Consider the following 12,742-nt stretch of genomic DNA (forward strand, 5'->3'; position numbering starts at 1 on the left):
AAAATGAGACGTCACTGGGGTCTTCCTCCTCTTCCGTGGCACCCTCCTCCTTCTCGCTTCCGGCTTTGACGTTCATGAGTCGTCTCCTTTTCCACAGCAGTCCGATGAGCACCAAGAGCAAGACGAGCCCTGCAGCCAAGGCCCCAAACTGCCAGGATGGCAAGGCAGCAAAGAGCCGGGCTAGCAAATGAGTCCCGCTCTGCTCCCGGTTCAGCCGCTCTATCTCCTGCAGCTGCTGTGTCATCTGCTCTTGCAGAAACACCTGGCGCTGCTGCATGCGGACGAGCATGTCCGCGTCAAACTCTTCACCAACATCGTGCACATTGTGCAGAAGGAAGGCGAGGACAAACGCCAAATTCATGGTCTGGAAGGGAGAGAAGAGAGAGGGGTCAGTGGGGCTTGGTGCGTGCTCACGCGCGACTGGGGGAGCGAGGCCGGGAGATGCAGGCCCGTGGGGTCAGGTGGGAGCTGGGGTGAGGGAGCTGGGAGGCAGTAGGGGCTGAGTGAGGCCGGTGCTGGCAGCGACAGCCCCAAGTCCTGCTCTCAGTGTTCCCCTGAGCGGCTGGGCCCTCGCTGCAGGCTCAGAAAGCCCCCTGGGGCTGGCCTTTGCAAGGCCTTGTCCCTCTTCCAGCCCAGCCTCCTCCCTGCTGCTGCACTCACCGCTGGCCCGGGTCAAAGTGCAGGAGCACCGCCTGCTGATGGCACCGATACCATCCCCGTACTGTGAGTCGTCTCCTGTGATGTCACAGGTGCCCTGTCCCCACCCTTTCGCCCCGCCCTGCCCCCACTTCCCCTTGTCCTATCAGCAGAGACCCTGCTAAAGACCCTGTCCCCTTCTTTCTGACAGCCCCTTTTTAGAGACTCAAAGGCCGCTATCAGGTCTCCGCGGATCCTTCTCTTCTGCAGGCTGAACAGCCCCAGCTCTCTCAGCCTGTTCCCACAGGGGAGGTGAGATCCCTCGGATCGTTTTTGTGGCCCTCCTCTGGACGTGCTCCAGCAGGTCCGCGTCTCTCCTGTCCTGAGGCTGCGCATCTGGACGCAGTACTCCTGGCGAGGCCTCTCCAGCGTGGAGCTGAGGGGCAGGGTCACCTCCGTCGCCCTGCTGGCCACGCTTCTTTTGGTGCAGCCCAGGGTACGGCTGGCCTTCTGGGCTGCGAGGGCACTGTGTCTCTTTTCTGTTTTGTATCGGCGTTCTATGTTTTTAACGTCATTGCTGAGATACTCATAGCTTTTTAAAGATAATATTAAAAAGTTTGCCCACCTTCAACATCTTTTACAGGTGATGATGGGGAATTTTGAGGGGAGCAGAATTTTTAATGTTGCAAACTGTCTGGATTGTTGCCAATAAAATATTTGGTGTATGGATTATTTTTTTTTCTTTCTGGAATTCATGCTGGAAGGTCTGTGTTCGGGAAAAGTCAGAGCACTGATAAGGTCACGGTATTCGTAATGCCCATTGGAAACATCTGTACAGCATTGTTAAGGTCCGATGTTGTGTACAAATTATAATAATCCTGTAAAGGCGCCAACTGAGAGTTGTGTCTTTGTTGCCTCCCTCCCTTGAGCTACAAAAGAGCTACACTGATGTTCTCTGAGAAACATAGAAATGAGTTGTAAACTGATCCTTACATGAGAGGGGAGATGGAATTTGGCTTTAGTCTATCTTTACTTTGAGGGAATTTAGAAACTATTAATTGAATATTTCTGGCAAGTGATTAGCTCGTTAAGGGCCTTGTCCATATAAAGTTCTAAGTCTTGTGCTTCTTTTCAAGACATTTCACACAGAGCAGAACCTTTGGAATATGTGACCTACTGTGGTATGTTGTTCAGAACCACCCTGAACCCTGCTGGCCATGCTTCTTTTGCTGCAGCCCAGTGTACGGCTGGCCTTCTGGGCTGCTAGGGCCCAGTGTCTCTTTTATGTTTTTTTTCTATGTGTATGCAAGTTAACTTCTTTTGGGAGAGATTGATGCACAGTGTTGTTCATATTTCATCAGTGCTAACTATGGAAGTGATGGATTGTGCTTGGCTGTGTTAATAGCAGCATATTTATTAAGAGATTCAGTCAGAGTATTGTCTGTACGTCTTCTTTTCTCCTAGGTGTTCTGTAAAGCCTCAGTCCTTTCCAGTTACTGTCACCCTGGACAGAATCCTGTGGGTATATATGGCTCTGGTTTCTTCTTCCTGTATGCATAGCTCTTGCTTCTCAAGCTGTAACTGTATTTTTGGCTCTTGTAAATATGTATTTTATGTGATTTTTATCTTTACTGAGCCAGCTGTTTGTTTGGGCTGTTCAGTAACTTGTTCTTTTCTTTATTTTTCTGTCCCCCAGAATTTTTGCCTTCTTAAGAACGTATGAGTAATTACTTTTTATTCCAGAAATGTAACTGATGTTTTGCTTATCAAAAAGCTAAGTGATGATCACTGCAATACCGCCTTGTAAATTACAATTTGATGAATCAGTGTGGGAAATAATATCTTGAAATATATCAGTTAAGTCCATCTAACATCAATTTTAGTGTTTTAGTTTTTTATTCAGAATGCCAGTTCTGTATAAAATGCCACAGAGAAACCTGTGTAAATATTTTATTTCATTAAACTTGTAATCACGTAAAATTGCAGGTTATTCTGATGGTATCTAGTTGCCATAAGTCATTGTTGTTTGACATTAATTACACATTCTTCCATTATTTATCAAGTACCATATATATTTAGGGCTGATGTCAAGCTTACATGCCTGTAATTATCTAGTTTACCTCATATAAAGCTGCCCTAGATTATGTCCTGATATTGTTTTGTTCCTGTGAAGTTATCTTTATAAAACAATCTCTAAAGGCTGTTTTGTTTTACTTCACCACCAGTGTGTTCTCTAAGGCAGTCTGTGCCTGAGGAGGGAGGGGGAAGAGTTGCAACAAAGAATATAGCACAGACTTCAGAGTAACCTACAAAAGTACTTTAAGTTATGGTATTTTGTGTGTGTGTGAGAGGTCTTTTAAAGAATGTTCTTAACAGCAGTTAAAGGAGAAAGTACTTATTTCGGTCAAGTGAATGGTGAAGAGACAAGGCATTTGACTTTCTTAGTAATTGAAGGTCTGTAATGTGTCTTGGAACTCTTTGCATTGTAGTTGCAGATTATTTTAAGTTTTGTTTTTTTTTTTAACCTTCCTGTTACATATTTGGAAAACTATAATTAGATCTTTGTTTTATAGGTATTCTTAGAGTAACCTCATTCTGGCGTCAAAATTTTTTGCTTATATAAAATGAATTCTGTTACTCCACTTCTTATAGCAGAAAGATCAATGATTGGTAAAAAGAAAAAGAATGAATTATAAAATAGTTCTATACCAAGACAGAAAAGCTGGATTATTTATCTTGGAGAGAAAGCTTAAGGTGGTTTTTTTTTTTTTTTAAGATCTATCCTTTTTTGATTGTTTGTTTGTTTTTTAAAAAAAGGATATGTGAAATATAGCATTTTCACAGTATATTGGACATGTTTTATGGACCAAAAACAAGTGTCGAAGCCCACCATTATCAAATATAATGAGCGTCGTTTAGGTCATTTAGTTACGTATTGCACAGATTACTCTTTTGAGGAAGTATTTCTTAAGAGGATATATTTTTTTTAACCAATGCCTAATTTTTGAGACCATAAAAAATGTAAAACAAATCAGGCTGAGTCTTTGGATCTGTTCTTCAGTTTTGTCGTATCACCACAGAGTAATAAGAGTTCCTAATCATTTCTGTCAATTGAAATTGCATAGACATCTTGGAAAAAAAAAAGAGCAGCTTGTACAGTTATACTCTGCACTGAATGGTTTTGGGAAGTTCAAGTCTCCTGTATTGCCACCGCCACTTCCATTTACATGCAAGCAAATGTCACAGTTCTGTAACAGATCAAATAAAATATTTTGAAGATTACAGTGCCTTCTTCAAACAAATTCTCTGCTCTTTGATGTCCTTCTTAAGTAGTTAACACTGCTGCTGAAAGAAAAAAGGAACACTGATGCTACCCCTGAGGCAGCCTTAGTGCTAAATGGAAAGTGCCTTAGTGCTGCCTTTTGGCTGTGTTACAACTTGTAGATCATCTGTGTGGTTAATGGATGGGTGTGAGATGCTAGGACACTGGTGATATAAGCTGAAGGCTGAAAACCTAAAACCAAAAGTAACATCTTGTTTGTTTTTCCTGTGGTTGCTGGGTTAACAATACCTTTTTCTTTTCATCAGCTTTGAACCTGACTAGTTCTTTGATATCCAAGGATGGATAAGATTTAAATATTTTGGTTCTAATTGGGATCAGATGGATGGGAATCTGATGTATATATTGCAGAGCCATGGCAATATGTACAGACTGGACCATGAAATTGGCTGTGTTGTATGCAATTCTGATGGAAGGTAACTAGTTACAGAAATGATTCAATTACTTAGATATTTGACTTGTTAGCTCTGCAGACATCTCTGAATCTCAGGATGAGTTTGTTTTGAGGGCGATAGCACAACTTAATGTCATCTGTGAATTATTTACAATTCAAGTATGGGAGTTCTTTTTCTTGTACATTTTAGATTTATTCTGTAATCTTTTTAAATTCTTCATCACTGTCTTTACCGCAATTTCTTCTTGGCATGGTTTATAAAGAAAGAAATCACTCAAACCTGTAATTCCAGACGACTTTTTATGCTGTAAAAAGCATAGGCTGAGGATCTGATGTCATATGGTATTTGAGTTTTTTCCCTCCTTGAGTCCTTTTTGTGGCTGACATTCACATATAAAAAATCAAATCTGATTGCCTGAGGAAATTAAGCTCAGAGTAGAGTGTTGATTCTCTACAGGAAACACTTAGTAAGAAATTTGAACAGTTGGATTCTACTTTAAAAGAGATTTAAGGGGGAGTTTAAATCGTAGAAATCAGTGCTAATGTTCAGGATATGCTGATTATAATACATGCTAAGCAGCTACTCCAAAACTGATACTCAGGCTTCTTTTACTTTTTTATGCTGCCTTTGTCTGTTGCCACATTAAATCTAAGTATATGCTTTTTACAGACATTGAAATGTAACATCTTAACATTCATCATTCTTCTTTTCAAAAAATGTTTCAGCTTAGTTTTGAGGTCTATGTGATTATTAAATATATTTTAACAAGGGACCCTATACAATACCGGATCTCTCCTAAGTGATGTTTTCTCAGTGAGTCCCATGAAGGCATTTTTTTCAAACCTCACACTTCTGACAGCATCCATGAGCTGTTGTACTGTTCTACTGCGTGATCTACATCAGAGGTTCTGAGCTTTTGAAAGTCTGAGGTTTGAGACTCTTCCTTTCCCTTAGAACAAGTTTTGCTTTTACATAACCAAGGAGGCCAGCCACGTAAACCTTTTTATGAATGCATTTATAATTGATATGCCTAGAAGGTGACCCAGCTAGCCATGCTTAGCTTAGGAAAGTCAGCTGAAAGAGCCTTCACACCTCTGATATTGCGAACAAGCATTGAGATTGTGAATTAGAGGAAATCCATAGAAAAAAAGCTTGATTCTGATTGGAACCTGAAGTAAAACAAAAAAAGAAATAGTATTGAATGGAGGTTACTATAAAAGAATGCACTGCTGATGATAGTAGCAGTTAATTTATTAGCCACAGAAGTTGGAAGAGCAGTTCCAGATGAACTTTGGACATAAATGAAACAAATCTCATCTGAAATTTATAGGTAAATATAGTAATGCTTATGTTTTTATTTATGTATCTTTTGATTGTAGACCTAACTATATTGCTAAAACTTGGATTATGGTTAATAATTTTTTTAATCTTAGACATCGTTTAGGACTTAGTCTTTTCTTAGTAAAACCAAACCACACAGAGTTGCAATCTGTAAATAAATCCATGTATTACATGATGCAGACAGTGCTCAATGCCTGATTTGAGGCTCTTATTTCTTGAGCTGCATGAAGAAATAAGGAATTAGGTAGTGAGGCCACTGTTTTGTGCAAAATGTTTCCCAGTAACAAAAGCTCGTCAAAATCCTGTTGGCTCACAGAAGGAAGTGGAGCGGTCTTATGTATACACCACCTTCTTGAGTCAATAACAGATTAATTAAAGAACTGACTGCGGTAATCTCTAAGAATTGTCCTTTGGCTGCACGGCTTTCCTCATTATTTAAACAATGGAATTCAAACAGCCCTTCTGTCTAACGTGTTTCTTCTTGGTTTAACTTTAAAAACAGCACCTGTTCCATATACAGGTAACATGTCACGTTTTCTGAATTTTTCACTAGAGTGGGATTCCTGTGCTCAGGAAAGCCACTGCCTGCAATTCTGCTGGGATGCTGGAACCTTAAAATGTCTCTTCTTAGGGATGAACCCAGTTCTTCTCAAACATCTCTGAAAACATGCTAGATTTGAAGACTGTTCTGAAGTGGGTTTCTTCCAGTTTGTCGTAAGATACACTGAATAATTGGAGAAGGCAGCGAAGCCTTATCATGGAAGTGTGCCAGGATGACATTGAAGTTTTCTCTCTTTCAGGAGAATAATTCTGGGGAGACATGGAGATGTACAATGGCTAATATGAAAAATGGAAGCTGTATTTTCAGTATTTTAATAATTAGCTTTACCTATCAGTTCTAAGTAAATGTGTGCATTACACACGTGAAGAAAACCAACACAGAACACCACCACCTTAGGGCCTTCTCTTGATCCATAACTTAAGAACAGGGAAGAAGGAATTACAGTATGAGTTTCATTAGAATCTTTAAGCAGTTTTCACAGCAGTAAGAAGTGTATGTGGGAATTCTTTCTTGTGTCTAAGTTGCACATCAGTGGAAATGCAGGCTATCTTGATACTTGTCAGCAAAGAGCAGTACTGCTTCTGACAGTTTTACTAGACTGGGGAATACCCATAAAAAGGGTACTATTTGTCTGGGACTGTCTTGCGTTGTTCACTGTCACGAACTAGCCTCACAGTGAAGGTTTAAGCATCACTTTGATCACTTTAAGTACTGCCCAAGCTTGATCATCTAGAAAGTTTGCCTGTAGTCAGAAATTAGGGATATATAAAATTCTCTTTTATCTGGCAAGATAGAGTTTAGGAAGATGGGTTTTTGTGGTGGGTGGGTTGTTTTTATTTTCTATTTACTTATTTTTTTTTGTAAAATATAAATAAGGTGTTTGTTTTTGAGAAATTGGAGTGTATTTTTCTCGTAGGGAAGAGTTTCTTGGAAAGCTGCATACAGTTACCATGCATCTTTGAACCTTTTCTTTCCCCCTTGCAATTTTTACAGTGTTGCATGACACAAAAAATGGTAGCACGAATGAAGAAAATGACAAAGTGTGTAACAGCAGTGCCTGCTCCTTTCTCCAAATAACAATCTATCAGATGCACTGCCAAGAGGATGACATTTGTAATGTTTAATAGAATGTTCACAATTTCATGGGAACTATGCCTTTAGGCAGGAAAATGATCTAAAGGTATTCACTGCAATAGAAGGTGATCATAAAAGTACTCACTTTCAGAACTTAGAATTTTTTTTCTAAGCTTTCCCAGTAATTCCTTCACATCCTTACTCGTTGCAGATCAGGAAAACTTAACAAAAACTAAAAAATGTCATTCATCAAATTTTCATTTATTTATTACTAATTGCGAACAAAAATGCAGAACGGTGGTATAATGTAATTTTACTATTTTAAGTACTTAGAAGTGGTCAGATAGTGATGTAGACTGAATAAAATCTTACCTATCCCTTTTATGTTGTCATGTAAACTTTGTTTATTTTGAGGTAAAAATTGTGAAAATAGCGTTGTACACAGCAGCATATAAATTAAGTATGGAAAGATATTTTGGTGTTAATCTAAAAAAGTGTAACTACAGCTTATCTGAGTGTGCCAGTTGTTCAAATCTGGCAAATCTGGTAGATAGCTGCTGCTCACCTCTTCCAGGAACAGGAGAGATCCGACCCAGGGAGCAGTCTGGGCCTACACACCATCACAAGTGAAGAAGTTTACTAAAACTGAAGTTTCAACTAGTGTGTATGTTTAAAATATAATCTTGTAAATATATCCTATGTAACAAATATCTATGAATTATTCACGCAATGTATAAACCCAAGCCTCTTAAGTTTTTAATTGCAACTGCAAACTAATCAAGTTCATGCCTTATAAAATGCTTCAAACAACTGGAATATGTATTACGATGATTAAAAATAAATGTGGAAATGCCAGAACTGTCAGGTGCTCACCATGCTGCATTTTCAGGGCCTGAACCTGCTGTGTTTCAGAGCTCCCAGAGCAGCTCTGGTGTCTCAGACCTATGGAAGCACTGTGCTGCTGAGCTTTGTACAACTAGGCGCTGTGCAGGCCAACATCTTTTACAAGGATTTGCATTTCATGCATGAGTTATTTTTACTGCATTGCTAGTCTCAACATACTCTTAATGACTTTTTATATTCTTTAATCTTGAAAATTTAGTCTGAAAAAATGTTCAACATAGAATCTAAGGGATTTTTCCTCTAGTTCTAACTAGCCCTCTATTCTTTTGGCGTTTAATATTGAGATTTGTTATCTTTTTAAATTGTAGTTTGCTCGAGCAGGCAGTTTCTCAGCATATAGTTTCTGAGGATGGGAGTAATTTCTTTTGTTATTTCAAATAATATTTTTGCATTCTGTAATGTTCCCCGTTCAAAAACACCAAAGCATTTTATAAATGTAATTAGCAAAGGAATTTTCTTAAAGCAGTTTTGCAGCTTGTAAGCAGAAGTATAGAGAAGTAAATTTCCCAGGGTTGCTGAGAGAGTCATTTGGGTATGTAACCTTGTTCTTTTTTTTTTTTTTTTTTTTTAATTTGGTGGCTTTGGTTGTTTTCACACAAAAGTCTATGAATATTAAATCTTCTAAAGAAAAATAGAAGAAAATGTTCAAGTCTGAGGATCTTTTGCATATTTTAGAGCTTAGTTCCTTTTTGCTCAATTTTTCTTTTTTGCTTGTGACCAAAGAAAGTTTTATTATAGGAGGTAAGGTGTTTATAAAATAGATATATCTTTTCATTGCGTACTTCCTTGACCATAGTTTATCTGTTCTGGAGTCATGAGTATTCAGTATTCTCTTAGTTCTATATTCGGTGTGGAATATGTACTGAAGGAAGAAGATATTTTCAGGTCTTCTACTGCATTAAAGTAAATCCATCTTACCATTTCATGCCTTCGAAAAAAGAAGGGGAAAAAATAGAATTAAAGAGCAAAGGAAACCTAAGCTCCAAAACTATATAATATGAAGATTATGTTTTTTTTTTTTAAAGTTGAAAATAAATTAGTTACAGATTGTTTAAGGTTTTATGTACTCTAGTTGAATATGTACTTCCATTGCCTCATTCATGATTGCTGAAGTGCTTCAAGTTAATCTTGAATTCAAGTGCTGTGTTAAATTGGGTCCTGAGCAAGAAAAAAAAAAAACAAAAACCACAAGTCTTTTCTATTAGGATGACTTAAAACATATTTTCTTACCTGGGGCTAGTTCCCAGTGTTTTGGAACAGTTCAGAAGGATGATTTGGTCGTTTAAAAAAATACCTGAGTTTATGTAAATAAGTACAGATGATTGCAGTAAAAGTAGACTTATCTTTAAGCTATCTTCTTGCCTTTTAGCTGTCTTAATAAAACGCTGCTAATACATCCTTCAGAAATGGGTCCTTAACATAAGGTGGAATTTGATTATTTTATTGGTGATCAATCTCTTGCATATCAGTGTTTCTCTGATAAGAAGAATTTACCGTCATAGAAGGAAGGCTGTATTGATTTTTTTTTTCTTTTTTTCCCTTTGTATGGATGTCTAGAGAGTCATTTGTGATCTTGATGCCATCAACACCTATCACTCTTTTGTGACTTCTCACCCTTTCTTCTTCTGTTGCTTTTGCATCTATACTTTCTTTCAAATTCACATTTCATTTGTATCAGTCTTAATGTTTTCATTACAAACCTCAACAATTTTATACTGGAAAAAAAAGGTCTTTGAGGGGAAGAAAAAAGCGACAACCCTATCAACTGTCATCTCTGGCTTCTATTTTCAGACTGCTTTTTTTTTTAGGTATGCACACAGCGATTTGGACGTGTTAAACAATCTTATATAGCAAAACATTGTTGAATCTCAGCATGATTGGTATGGCCTTCCCTGAGAAGAACAGAAAAAGATAAAAACAAAAACGCAGTTATGTGAAAAGTATTACACTGATAACCATGGTGTAAGAGCCATTGTAGAGCTGTATTGTCCAAAGCAACTTAATTCAAATGCAGCGTGATATATATCCATCCAGGCTGGATGGGGCTTTGAGCAACCTGGTCTAGAGTGAGATGTCCATGCCTATAGTGGGGAGGTTGGAACTAGATCATCTTAAGGATCCCTTCCAACCCAAACCATTCTGTGATTCTATAATTGCAAATATGACGTGTGTCCTAAGAGAGCTTCCTTTTAATCTCAAAGTAAAATCATATTTGGTAGATTTCCAACATCACAAAAACACAACTAGGCTTTATTAATTGAAAGCCAAAATTCTGTACTCTGAAGTTCAGAGAATGGTAACATCTGTAACAAAAACAACAACAAAAATTGGAAATAGTCATGTACAGTTATGGTTCATAATACTCTGCCTAAGATGCTTAGATGAAGTCAAGATGTAGTCACTTTCGTCTATAAATCCAGAAATTTTAACGATATCATACTGACACCAAATCAGTTCACAAGGAAATATCTTTTTCTGTGAAGTGACTGAACAAAACATGCGCCTAGGCTGCTATTTTTGCAAGGGATTCCTTCTAAAACTTTCCTAATGATTGTCCTCCTTTTCTGTTGGCAGTGGTGATTTGTCTGTTGTCTCAAATGTCAGTTAGCCTAAGATAAAGGGAGGACATGAGCTGCAGTTATGTAATCTTTTCTTTATCTCTCCTTAATACTTCAGGAGTTTTACTTTAAATGTGGAGCGCACCCAACAACTGACAGTGAAACATCTGTGGCATTGAACCTTGTTACTACAAACAGTCGCGGTATCACATGTATAACATGCACGGATATTAGGTAAGTACAGTGAGAAGTGTCAGAGATTCACAGTCTCAATGCTTCAGAGTACTTACCACTTTCAAAGAGCTTTTTTTTTTTCTGTGCTCACTTGCCTTTTAAAATGTGTGAGGTTTTTTATGGTGTTTTTTTTCAGTATTGTGGTAGAAAAAGGCCACATTCAGATGTGTTCTTTGTTTTGCTGATATGAATACAATTAATATGACTTAGTTAAATTACAGGTGGAAATCTGACTGCTTATGTTCTAGCTACAGCCTTGAGTGCTTAATGCAGTGATGTAGGCGTACAGAGCTTTGCCTCTAGTTTGAGATACAGTGAATGAAATCATGATTTTGACGTTGAAAAAATATTCCAGTGGACAGAAACCTTTTGGTGTATGTTTTATAAATCAAACCAAAATTATTGATGGTTCATCTGTTCTCATATTCTTGTTTATTGTAGTTTTAAATACTGTAACCCATCTGACAGTATGGCAATTGGGCACATATATTCAAGAATACCATTGCTTGCAAATGTATGATTAAAAATTAATCGCCAAGAAAGACAGCTGCCACTGTTGTGAAGAATTATCTGAAACAAATTCACCTACTGACAGAAGTTTTGAGGTGGATCCTCAAAACCAATAATAAAAATGTTATTCATTTTAAGTATATTTTAAGTATTTCTTCTGATTCATCTGTGTTATGAAACAGGATAATGTATTTAGAAAAAAATACCTATAGTCTTATAAGATGGCAAGAAGTCTGGATAAAAATGTTAGGGATATCTTGGGAAAATAAACCGTATTCCTGGAAAAAAAAAAACAAAAAAAAACTTCCTGTTGGAAATACTAGGTTGTTATTCTGATTTTATTCCAGACCTAGTGTAATTATGCTGTGCTTATGTGCTACTGTAATGATAGTAGCTGTTTTGTTTCTGACAATATTTGGTTGACGAATGTGTCTCTTAGTTATAGACAAAATTGTATACTGAAAAGAAGTGTATGGTATCCATTTCATTACATATACGCAAGCTTTACAGAGTTGCTCTGCATCTCTTTCAGAGTCTTACAGGCACAATGTGCAGAATTACTTTGCTAATGGTTTGGTATGCACCAGTATTAACCTCTCAATAATTAAAGGCAATGTGGAGTTTCCATTCTGAGCCCAGCTTTCTCCTTTTCCAAAGAAGAAGAGTGAAGAATATCAGTCATAAATGTGTTTACTTAGGCTTGAGAATTGGTTACAATTATTTCAATCAAATTTGAAATGGATATGTTGACATTCTCCTGAGTTGATGTATTCAGTACAGAACTATTCACCCAAAGTAATGAATTTGTAATTTCTTTCCCTGTTTTGTGGCGAAGTCCCAAAGGAAACAAAGAGTTGAGACTTAATTGTCTGGGTTTTCTTGGCTGAATTGTTCCGAGGACTATTTGGCTTCCTGAATTTTAGTAGTTTATTTATTTATTTATTTACTAGTTTATTTATTAAAAGCATGTCAATTCTCATTTACTTAAATCAAATAACTATAGAAACCTCAGTTTCAGTAGATTTTTAGCACAGAATTATGGGAGCATTCATTTACAGATAAGCTTGTTGGATTTATACACAGAACACTGAAGGTAGACGTCTTTTTGGTCTCATGCTGTGTTGTGAGGAAGACATGGCAGATAATGTAAAAGCAGCCTACAGACCAGCTGTATCCTCATCAGTCTCCA

General features: G+C 37.6%; 1 protein-coding gene across 2 annotated transcripts in view; it reads left to right on the forward strand.

Moving 5' to 3' along the window:
- PRKN (parkin RBR E3 ubiquitin protein ligase) overlaps positions 1–12,742 on the forward strand; it is a 712,245-nt gene that overhangs the window by 338,775 nt on the left and 360,728 nt on the right. For both annotated transcript variants that reach the window (XM_021391068.1, XM_021391066.1), the window contains exon 6: positions 10,928–11,043. In XM_021391068.1, the coding sequence (XP_021246743.1) occupies positions 10,928–11,043 (116 nt within the window). The remainder of the gene's footprint in view (positions 1–10,927; positions 11,044–12,742) is intronic.

The sequence above is a fragment of the Numida meleagris genome, chromosome 3 (assembly GCF_002078875.1).
Source record: "Numida meleagris isolate 19003 breed g44 Domestic line chromosome 3, NumMel1.0, whole genome shotgun sequence".
Classification (NCBI taxonomy): Eukaryota; Metazoa; Chordata; class Aves; order Galliformes; family Numididae; genus Numida; species Numida meleagris.